Source organism: Colius striatus, chromosome 1, assembly GCF_028858725.1.
Source record: "Colius striatus isolate bColStr4 chromosome 1, bColStr4.1.hap1, whole genome shotgun sequence".
Taxonomy (NCBI): Eukaryota; Metazoa; Chordata; class Aves; order Coliiformes; family Coliidae; genus Colius; species Colius striatus.
Genome location: NC_084759.1, coordinates 65,746,992 through 65,758,869, shown reverse-complemented (window position 1 = coordinate 65,758,869; position 11,878 = coordinate 65,746,992). Strand labels below are relative to the sequence as shown.

Here is an 11,878-nt window from a genome sequence, read left to right as displayed (position 1 = left end):
TTGTCCCAGGACCATGAGATGATGCTCCTTGAGATGGGGACATTTTCTTATACAAGCCAAGATGAAGCTTTGTTTCCTCTGCAGAAGAGCTGAGACATGAATAAAAGTGTCTTTTTCTTTTTTGGTAGGATTTCTATAGACACTGGGGCTTGCTGAAACCTCCCGTTCCACAAGTCACGTCTCAAATCATACACCTGGTGTGATACAGCCTCACTTTTGGAAGACAGAGACCTTTGCAATTCCCATGGGGCTTCAGTGTCACAGCCCACATCATGGAGGTATTAAAACCAGCATTTCCAGCCAGCATCCCACTCCAAATCTTTTTTTCTTGCCCCCATGGAAACTTTCAAGTTGCACCAAGAGCACTCGGGGTTTTACTTTAAGAAGCAAAAGAAAAGAAATAAGTTACCATATGAGCCCAGCAGCCTGGTTCACAGCAGATGCTGTGAGCAGCTGTGTTGGCACAGCAGCAGGAGTCATGCAGCATGGCAGGAGCTGCACAAGCCCATGCTGCTGCAGGGGCACCCACATTGTGTGCAACTGGCTTGGACAGGCCAGAAGCAAGCCTGAGCCAACACAGCACGAAGCATAACCATCAGCCTGATGGGAAACAGAGGACTGTTTTTCTTCAAGTGCAGCTCATACAAGTCAATGTTGATTGAAACTGCTGTAGAAAAACATCCAGCAACCCCCTAAGGAGTCACTGTTGCTTTCGAAAACAAAGAGTTTGGTTTGTGGTGCAAGTCAGAAGCATTTTGCCCTCTAGACTTCTAGCCAAATGTTGCTACATTTACACAGAGAGCACTGGCTGATCTTATAGTTGCCCTCAAAATAAAATTTGTCTGCTATCCACAGTACAAATAATTTATCTCCAGTGCATACAGCAGCCAGGCATGAGGTCAGTCCCTGTATAACAGACTCTCCTCCCTTTGTCTTCTCATAGACTAGCCTCTTGTAGGTGTTTTCAGCTTACACATATGCTAGATATTTCACATAGAAAATGTCCTCTGGCTGCAGTTTCACACCATCTCATTCCTGACTCACCACCTTTCATTTAAATTCCCTAGCCTGCCCATGAAAAAAGTTAATAAGCTCCTTGCAGCTTATTGTTCAAGACATCTCAATTCCTACAAGCACAGAAAAACAGGGAGATATTTGAACTACACTAATGCAAGCAGCAGCATAATATGGATTATTGTAGGTCAGATAAGGGAAACAGAGGCTCCCAAAAAAACTTCAGCTAGTAGTATCAGCCTTGAGACAGTTTTCTAAATAGTCCTTTCACCTGGTTGAATTACTATATCCAAATCTGGTGGACACTAGGGCCTCCCTGTTCTGTTTTGCAAACAGAATAATTCAAATTCTTAATAACACAGTTATAAGGCTCTTAAAATTGAGTGGCATCCTCCTGTTAAAATCTTCTGCAGAACAGCAAAAAAGTTAATTCCAGTGTGCCTGTCATTATATTGCAATCCAGAATAGGAGTCTGATAGCACCTTGGTAGCCTTTCAAGCTACATGAGTGGAAGGGTTTTGGAAGGTCTTGAAAAAGGTCACTTCATGGTTTGCCCTTTAGTGCACAGCTTTCCTTGATCTGAACCCTAATGGAACAAGCCTCAAAGCAGCTTAACAGATCCTCAGTACCACAGAGGTAGAAGTTTTATTTGGATTCATTCTTTAAGAAGAGTTTCTAGAAGATCTTTCAGGCTCAAGCACTGAAAAGGCTTACATACAGTCTTCAGAAGGGTCCTTGAATTGCCTTCCATCAATCCAGAAAGCCAGAGGATAATTCTAACATAATCTTTGGACCAAGGTGCATGCAGTGATACTCTGAAGTTACAGCACAGCCCCACCCCTATATTCAAGTGTTAGAGAAAATAATTCATCATCTTTACCATCATTATAAGGCACTCCAGTTTACGTTTCTCGGGTTCATCTGGTTACACAGATTAGATAACTGTGTCCATGACAAGGGTCTGGTCAGATGAAGCAAACTTCGACACATGGTGAATAAGGAGCCATGTACATGGAGACAAGCTTTGAGACCATAAAGGAGGTTTCATTAAATAACTGTGCTGCCAAAGAAAAATATTCTGTTTGGTGCAATCAATATTTTATAGAAAGGAGTAAGAGGGACATGAGTCATTTGCAAAATTATTAATTCATAGAAATACCTGGTTGACTTATTTTGAAGGATGCAATAAGGGAATATTGACTTGAACTCTGTCTTCAGCAGCTTTTCAGACGTGCACACAGGTAGACATACACATGAACTCAGAACAAAAATGCCAACTATCATAAAAAAAAAGAACCCACCAAGACTCAGAACTGTGGAGAAAGCCAGTGTTCCCACCATCACAAGCTCAGAAGCATGGTGGCACCTAGAACTCCTGTGACTGGGCATGTTTGACAGGAGGTTTAAGTGAGGTAGTAGCCTTAGAAACAAGTTCAGGAAGCACATTAGGCATCACTCCTCCTTGAGCAATGGTCACACAGGAGAAGAGCCTGTTCAGCTCATCATCATTTCTCACTGCAAGCTGGATGTGCCTGGGTGTGATTCTGGCTTTCCCATTTTCCCGTGCAGCATTTCCTGACAGTTCCAAAATCTCTGCGCTCAGGTACTCCAGCACTGCAGCCAGGTAGATGGCAGCACCAGGACCGATCCTGTCAGCATAGTTTCCTTTTTTAAGGAGCCTGTAGACACGACCCACAGGGAACTGCAGACCAGCCAAGGCCGACTTGGTTTTCTTTGGCATAAGAAGGAGCTTTGTTGTTTTCTTCCCACGTTCTGACATTCTATCAACAACCTACTATTCAAAAGAAAACAAAAAAAGATAATTAAAAAGATGCAAAGCTAACAGAAACTGAGCATTTAAGTCCTTTTTTTCTCCTCATTTCACTGCCTCTCCAACCTCCTTACAAGTCAATCTTCCCCTCAGAAACTTTGCTAGCTGTCCTTACTTTGGTCTGAAGAAGCAGAGGAGCCAGGCTGCTGCTCTAGAAGAGTCTGACAAGCTTCCAGCCAAGCTCTGTTTCCCTCTACAAGATCAGTCAGAGCAGCAGGTAAACCTACAAGACTACCATTCTCTCTTGAAAGATTTTGGAAGAACTTCAGAGCAAGGTCTTCTGATCCAGTACCAATGGAGGACTGCTGTTAAGGAGAAAGGCTTCCAGATACTTACAAGTGTTCAGAAACACTACGGAGAAGCCTTGTTGAACTCACCCCTGGTAAGAATCTAAGCAGTTTCTGCAATTATAAAATTGTTTCAGTTGGAAAAGACCAGTGAAGTCATCAAGTCCAACTCTAAATCATATCACTCAGCGCCTCACTTACACTTCTTTGAGTATCTCCAGGAATAGTGACTTTATTACCTCCCTGGGCAGCCTGCTCCAGTATCTAAAGACTCTCTCAGTGAAAAAGGTCTTCCTCATCTCCAGTCTAAACCTCCCCTGGCACAATCTGAGGCCATTTCCTCTTCACCTATCACTTGTTACTCTTGGGAGAAGATACTAATCCCCAGCTTGCCATAACCTCCTTTCAGGTAGTTGTAGAGAAGGATCATGTCCCCCTTCAGCTTCCTCTTCCCCAGACTAAACACCACCAGCTCCTTCAGCTGCTCTTCATAACACTCGTGCTCTAGACCTTTCACCAGCTTCATCACCCATCTCTGGACATGCTCCAGCACCTCAGTATCTTTCTTGTAGTGGGGTGCCAAAACCAACAGTGACCTTGTGAGAGCCAGAGATAGAAATTCATACCTGAAGTATGAACAAATGACAAGGATTTTGTCTACTGGAAATCACTTCCAATGGATTCTGTCCTCCTGTGGTTAGAAGACCTGTTGCTGGCCACAACCAGGAACAAGATTCTGAAAAAAAAGAGAAGCTTTGTTTTACACCTCAGACTGCTCTTCTCACTGCTACTAATGAACAATCTACATCTTCCTACATCTTCTTGTAGGATGTTACATCCATTCCAACAAGCCTCATCTCTTATTACTGACATAACACTCTAGTACTGAATTACTCTTCAGTGTATAACATAAAGCAATTAAAAAAAAATACATGAAAACTCTGCCTTTGTATATAAAATTGTTCTCAAGTTTTAACAACTAAGTGCCTTCAAATAATAGAAAGCTCTACACAGACATGGACAAAACTAAATCAGAGATCACACTGAAGTGTTTAAAAATGCCAATAAAAATGACTTTAGGCTTTTTTTAATAAAAGCCCCATTAAGCAGTCTCTTACCAAACAAAGAACTCACAAAGTCCCTATTTCATTCAAGAGTTTACCTCACACAAAGAAAATATGAAGCCACTTCCTAAGAACAAGCTCTCACCTCAAGAAGCTACTCAGCCTCCTTCACAAGAAAAGCCCCACAACCCCAATCCCTCAGATCACATCTCCTCTTAAGAGCTATCCCCTTTAATACTCCCCAGTGGTAGCCATCTCATTACCAGCTCTTGCATCATTTAATGCCACCTGAGTGAGCAACAATTCAGCCACTCAGCACAGTCCCTGAGAGCACAACATTCTGTCATTACTCCTTCTAAAGCTGCTTAGCACCTTGTTAGCTGATCTCCTCTGGACACATGCCTGATATTTAGTGCCTCAGAAAACTGCAGTATCTCTGGTTGGCAGTTCATTTATTGCAGCTGGAAGGGGACACTCCTCACCTTGCTGCAGTCATCAAGAATTAAACCTACCAAGCTGTACCGCTGTTCTTTGTGATGCCAGCAGTGGCCAAGCTGCTTTATGGCCACAATGCAGAGCCTGGGAAAGATCAGGACCTCTGACATGGTCTCACGTGTTTGTTCCTCATGTACCTCCCTTAAAACCAAGGGGCTTTTTCCATTTACAGGTGTAGACACTCAGCACAAGGCTAGTTACATATAGCACACCTTTATAAAAAAAGCTAGCAATCTACTCTCAGACATTTCCACTTCTCACTGCTATAGCATCCTCCACTTTTTCTTACTTCACTGGGTTAATTGCAGGCCAGCCAAAATCACATCCAATTGCTCTTCAAAACCAGGCAGCATACAATGACTGTTCCAGCCTTGCATCACCCTAAACTCACAGTGTCTGTTCAGTCAGGTACCCTCTCTTCCCATTTCTGTGTAAGCACGGCTTGGATTGAGTCATTAACTCTGTTGCATACAGCTTTGACGTCTGTCAGCGTCATAAGAACCTGGCCAGTAGGTTCTGACACCCTCATGCCTTCAGGGCACAGTTTAAAGGAGCTAGTTTAAACTCAACAGAACAGCCTGATCTCATTCAAATAAAAAGCTCCTGTTCCAGCTGCACTTTAGGAAGCTGGTCCTCAGCAGCTCTTCTCTGGGTGAGAGGCTACAGAACTGTGAGATACTGCCTTAGGGGCAGACTGAACATCATGCACCCTAATACAGCTGCAGCAGATGTGTGGTTTGCAGTTCAACAGCAAGCCTCAGCACACACTAGGGGCAGAGAAACTGTGGGTACTCTCCTGGGAGAAGACTGTCAATGACTTGGTCAGCAAAGGCCTGGGGGCTTGTTTGGATATGGAGACTTGTTTTTCTGCACTGATAGACAGAAGCAAGACAGTTGCCAGCAGCACAAATACCACAGCAGGTTTTCCATAAACCAGCTCTTGTTGCTGTGACAAGATGGAGGGGACAGAGGTTTTAGTGTCATGTTGTAGCAGTGTGAAGAGAGATTGTTATTCATTACAGCTTTGTGAGCAGTAAGACTTGAAAGCACAGGGTCACTAACTCCAAAAGCAGAGTTAAACAACCTCTGAGGCACTGAGCTATTTGGATCTGTGTTAAAGGAAAACTTCACATGAACAATGTGTAAACGTAATGGAAGGCTGGTGAGGAGGATTGCAAATACACTCAAGTGATCTGAAACTGGAGTGTAAAAACCACATCTATGCACGATGCTAATCCTTGCTTAGCTCTGTGTTCTTTGCAAGTCGAACATCCTTGTTTTGATAACGTAGACCTGTGATAGGCTCAGAGGCACCTATTGAACATTCTCAAGATTCCTGCCTATATTAAAGCACAGTGGAAAATTAGACCTAAAAACCAATCCCTGATTTATAGGCAAAAAGCAGTAGGTTCAAAGTCTTTGTCTTTTCACTGTGCTGCTGATCTGAGATCTGCAGTGCTGTATCTGCACTACATGCCTCTGTCTGAGTGCTGTTTCAGAGATCCCTCCATTGTGAGCTAACAAGAATGTATCTGCTCTTGGCATTTTATCCATGGTCTTGTTGTTGCTCATGTGTCCTGCTTGTGTTGGCTCACACATTTGGCATAGTTAGTAGGATCCAGGAACAGCCATGCCATGGTTGTTTAGAAAGAAGTCAGGAACTGCAGAGGCTGGAATGATGACTCCCCATATTCTGGATGGCCCAGTACTGAGAATTGGACCCTTGTGGTTGCTTTCCTGGCTAAACTGTCTCTGCCAGAAGCATGACATGAAATAGAGGATGGGGCTGTGGTTACACTCTCCAGGCAATTGAAATGGCTATGCACAAGATTCTTCTCACAAAGTAGCAGGAAGATTGGGATGGTTTTTAGTTACCAGTCAATGGAGCTCTTCTTTGTTGAAGTTGTTGCATTACAGCGTAAAAACAGAGAATTGGGAAAGTAAGTTAGGACATTGTAAAATGCAAAGATTATCACACAAGAAGTGATTACTATTGAAACAGAGTGTTGCTATGAGCTGCAAGATAATGTAGAACAGTTGGTAGTGTGTGTTGTTAATAAACAGACAGGTACAAGGAAAACAAGGTTTCAGTTTCCCAAGTTTGTGGCTTCCCTGCAAAACAGTCATGGGGTCCTGAGGAATGGGATGGAAATATTTAGAGTGAATTCTTAGACTAAGAGATTGAGTTTGATTTGGATTTGGATTCCAAAAGCAGGGAAGTGCTGGAAACGTGATCCCTCATAAAAATGATGGGGCAGCAAGAGTAAGTAGATGGAGGAGTACAAATCATGTATACTTACACCTCGAAAGAGTTAAGGGAATTTTTAGAGACCTATCAGCAAAGAGTTGAAAAAAGCATACTAGCATGGATTTCGAGGGCTTGAGATAGTGGAGCTGCATCTATGAATTCATTAGCATGTGAAAAAGATTTGTTAAGCATTATAGCCAATGCTGATCAAGTACAACGATATGCTTAGTTGCAAAATATCAGAGCTTCTGAGGGGCAAGATATTATTGTACCTACATTGTATCAGTGGCTGTGTGCAGTAGTTTTAACGGCGTATACAGAACCTGAAGAACTAATGTTATCCCTCAGGAACTGGTGTACAATAGAGGATAGTATTGATTTGGTGTGGCAGATGGGGATGGTTCATGCCTTGGTTACAGAATCCAATCTGGACAGCGTAGTAGCAATGAAAAACATGAAAATGTATTTTTTGAGAGAAGCACCTGCCTCAATAAAACACTTGAATATACCAGCAGTGACAAATGCTATGGGTAATACAGGCACGCTAGCAAATATCTTGAGGGAAATTGGAGCCATAATTTCAGGGCAGTCTATTTTGGTGGCAAATGAAGGAAAGCTGACAAAACCAAAAGAATTAGATCATGGGTGGTGAGGAAACAAATGTGGAAAGATATCATACAAGCTTGTATCCCACAATCAGAAATACATGGGATCACAACATCAGAATTATCTTATCAAAGGGAAAAGTTAGCGTTTACACAAAAAAACCTACCAACCCTATCCCCACCACCAATTCCGTGCCCAACTTCCATCCCACCTACCACCTGGCACTACATTGCAAATGCCAAAGCAACAGAAACAAACATTTGGCAAGTCCCACAAAATTGTGCCCACAGTATCCTCCTGCCTTCAGAGGGACTGACGCTCCTATATTCCTTTAACTATGGAGTAGCAGGCTGGTGGGATTTTACATGTATTAGCACTCCTGGATACTGGAGCTGAAGTTACTGTATTGCATAGTGATATTGATAATAAAAAAGTCACATCACAGATATGTGGACTGGAGGGAAGTTCCCCCCCTGCCTTCGAAGATGATGTTGCCTTAACAATGCTAAGCCATTTACTGCTGAAGAGGAGGGGAGACAAGGCCACCCTGTAGCGCAACAAGTCTCAACTTTATTTGCAAAGATACAACTCTTTTATAGATACAATAATCAGGCTCATACATATTGCAAAAGCTAAGCTCATCATTGGTTCCCAGTTAGGTGCAAACCTCGCCCTGTTTCAACATACTCCAGATACTTGTGGCTGTTGAACCCAAACTAAGCTCCTGCTTTTTCATCCTGTTATCATACAGCTCTCTTGCTCTCATGGCCTTGAGCAGGAGTCCAATATCTTATAGCTTAATGCTTACTGCCTAAGCAGCTGTATTCTATCATGTCCTCTTTTCTCTAGCCAAGTCTCCACAAAACTCCCCACAATTTACCACTATGATGTTAGTTGCCCCAATTAAGGAATGTACTTTGGGTATTGATTTGTTGGCAGGACACACGGTTGAAACTTTAAATGGTTACTTTTGTTTCGGAACTTTGCAAGCAGCATTTGCCATTCAATCTATAACTGTCTTGTGTGGATTCCCAAAGTGTACTGGTTGTGCTGCTCATGCCTACCAAGGTGGTAACTGCAAACCAATACTGTACTCCAGGGGCAGAGGAGGAAATTACCCAAACCATTCAGGCACTTCAAGAAGCAGAAATCATTAGGGAAACTATGGCTGCCTTTAATAACCTCATCTGGCCTGTCTGAAAACCAGATGGCACTTGTAGAATGACTGTAGGTTATACAGAATTAAGTCACCCCCTCACCCCTTGCAGTTACAGTACTAGACATAATTACTCTTATAGGAAAAAAAAACCTCAAAAATTTGCAGCTTTGGAAGGTGGTGATAGATCTTGCTGATCCTGTCTTTTCTATAATTGCTTCAGAAAACGAAGATCAGTTTGCCTTTACCTGGCAACAAAAGCAACATGCTTTCCAGGTATTGCCTCAAGGCTACAAATAGAGTGCCTTCATTTGCCACCAGATTATAGCAGCTGATTGAGCACTATGGTCTAGTACTGTCACTGTTTGCCATTATATTGATGGTCTATTGATTATGTCATACTCACAAACAGAAATTGAAATAGCTGGTGAATTGGTGACAGTACATTTACAAAACCAAGGCTGGGCAATTAATCCAAAGAAAATACAGGGCCTTAATACTACTGTAAAATTTGGGGGAATATTTTGGCAGGGATAGATTAGAGAAATATCAAATAAGGTATAGCAAACAGTCCAGAGATTTTCTATACAAACTACACTGAAACAATTACAGACCTTTTTGGGACTTTCAGGATATTGGAGAACTTTTATGCCCATACTAGGGGAAACTCTCCCCCTTGGTGATATCCCTACATCTCCTGTGGAGAAGACATCCCCTTACAACAAGTTAAAGGAAGACCACAAAAAAGATACCTGGTTTACTGATGAAAGCACAACATACTCAGAAACTACAGGGGAAAGGGAATCATTTACAACTACAGATTGCACAGTAGGACTGAGATCTATTAGTCTAGATGTGAAGATTCATACAGTAATCCCCAAGAATGCTGTGTGGTTCTGTACCCCAATTTATCCTCTTATTTTACATCCTTTGTTCATATCAGATTCTCAAGTTCTTGTATTTCAGCTATCTTTGACAAACACCTGTGCTTATCTAGAAGAGACAGTATTGGAACACTATTACTGGTATCGCAAACTCAATGTCAAACTGAAGCCCAATCTGAAAAAGTGAAGCCACAGCTCTCCAATATGTGTGGGCAATTACCTCACATCAGGTTACCAAACCCAGAGTAATAGCACCTGAAGGAGCTAGAGTAACAGTATATGTATTACTGAAAGAAGATGATACCCGTGTTTCCCTCTTTTATAACAGGTTGGCTTGTTGCACTTTGTAGTCTGTGCTACAAGCACATACCCTGTGCATATTTCTGCAAGATCAGTATAGAAATATTTAACTCAGCCTCCACTGTGACTAACACCTCTGCCTTTTACATTGAAGGAGGTTTAAATACTACAGATCTTTTAACAATGTGTTTCATTGGTGTGCCAACCCCAGTAGCTGTACTACAGGATTACACTATGTTAAGTGATTTTGACATTACTATTTCTCATTGCTTTGGGTGTTTTTGTCTAAGTAGGTGATGGCTGTACACCCACAAACATTACCAAATTGATTGATTCTGGACTATTTTATCCTCTGACACACCAAGTACTCAATTCTGAATGCAAGTTGCTTCAAAGTGACTGATGAAACAGCCAGCAAAGAGGTTAATGTTCAACTTGAATTCCCAGCCTTGGGAATAGGCTGGCCAACTTGATCAAGAGGGCTTTAAACTGAAAGACTTGAGGAGTTGGGGGTGAAATAACAAGCTATCCTGTCTAGCAGGGAAACAGGGCAGGGCAGAGAATGCAGTGATAAGTGTCCCTCAGCTGCACACCATGATGAGATGCAGAAGGCTGACCACCCTGCGGGATTATCAAATCAGGGAAGATCCTCTTGCATCCATCCAGGGAAACCTGTGTGTTTAAGTAAACCACTGTGTTATCTCTACACCAACACACACAGCCTGGGGAATAAGCAGGAGGAACTGGAGATGTGGGTGCAGATGTGGGGCTACGACCTTATTGCGGTCACAGAGATGTGGTGGGACAGCTGCCATGACTGGAGCACAGCCATGGAGGGACATGTACTACTCAGGAAAGACAGGCCAATGAAACAAGGGAATGGAGATGCTCTCTATGAGAGGGAGCAACTAATGTGCATTGAGCTCTGCCTGGGTGGGGATGAGGGGCAGGTTGAATGCTTGTTGGTGAAAATTAAGGGGCAGGGTAATGTAGGTGATGCTATTGTAGGAGTTTGCTACAGGACACCTGATCAGGAGGAGGAAGTGGATCAGACCTTCTACGAACAGCTGAGAGATGTCTCACAGTCATAATCCCTGGTCCTCATGGGGGACTTCAATCATCCTGATATTTGCTGGCAAAGCCACACAGACAAGCACATGCAGTCCAGGATGTTCCTACAAAATGTTGATGACAACTTCTTGTCACAAGTGGTTGAGGAACCAATGAGGAAGGGTGTGCTGCTGGAACTTGTGCTAACAAAGAATGAGGGTTTGGTTGAGGATATGAAGGTTGGAGGCAACCTCAGCTGCAGCAATCATGAGATGGTAGAGTTCAAGATCCTGTGTGGAAGAAGCAGGACACTAAGCAGGACTGTGACCTAGGATTTCAGGTAAGCTGACTTTGGCCTCTTCAAAGACCTACTTGGAGGGATGTCACATGATAAGATCCTAGATGGTAGAAGTGCCCAAGAGCTGGTTGATCTTCAATTGCCACTTCCTCCTGCTGGACAGCAGCTCTGAGGAGAGAGACCTGGGAGTCCTGGTTAATAATAAACTAATCATGAGCCAGCAATGTGCCCTCGTGGCCAAGGCGGCCAATGGCATCCTGGGATGCATCAAGAAGAATGTGGCCAGCAGGTCAAGGGAGGTTCTTCTTCCCCTCTACTCTGCCCTGGTGAGGCCTCATCTGGAGTCCTGTGTCCAGTTCTGGGCTCCTCAGCTCAAGAGGGACAGGGAACTGCTGGAGAGAGTCCAGCACAGGGCCACCAAGATGATCAGGGGACTGGAGCGTCTTCCTTATGAGGAAAGGCTGCGGGAACTGAAGCTGTTTATTCTAGAGTAGTGGAGACCAAGGGAGGATCTATTAATTTGTACAAGTATGTAAATGGCTTATATCAGGAGGCTGGGACATCCCTTTTTCTCTTGTATCTAGTAACAGGACAAGGGGTAATAAAATGAAGCTCAAACACAAGAAGTTCAATTTAAAGATAAGA

At 43.1% G+C, this 11,878-nt stretch overlaps 1 protein-coding gene across 1 annotated transcript; it reads right to left on the bottom strand.

The window, feature by feature from the left end:
• Positions 1–2,380: 2,380 nt before the first annotated feature.
• Positions 2,381–2,794, bottom strand: LOC104562352 (histone H2A-beta, sperm). The gene has a single exon (XM_010208404.1). It carries the CDS (start codon positions 2,792–2,794, stop codon positions 2,381–2,383), a length of 414 nt encoding a protein of 137 aa, XP_010206706.1.
• Between the last annotated feature and the right edge of the window lie 9,084 nt (positions 2,795–11,878).

Coding starts and splice junctions, on each gene's coding strand:
- LOC104562352 (XM_010208404.1), bottom strand. CDS start 2,794: ATGTCAGAACGTGGGAAGAAAACAACAAAGCTCCTTCTTATGCCAAAG.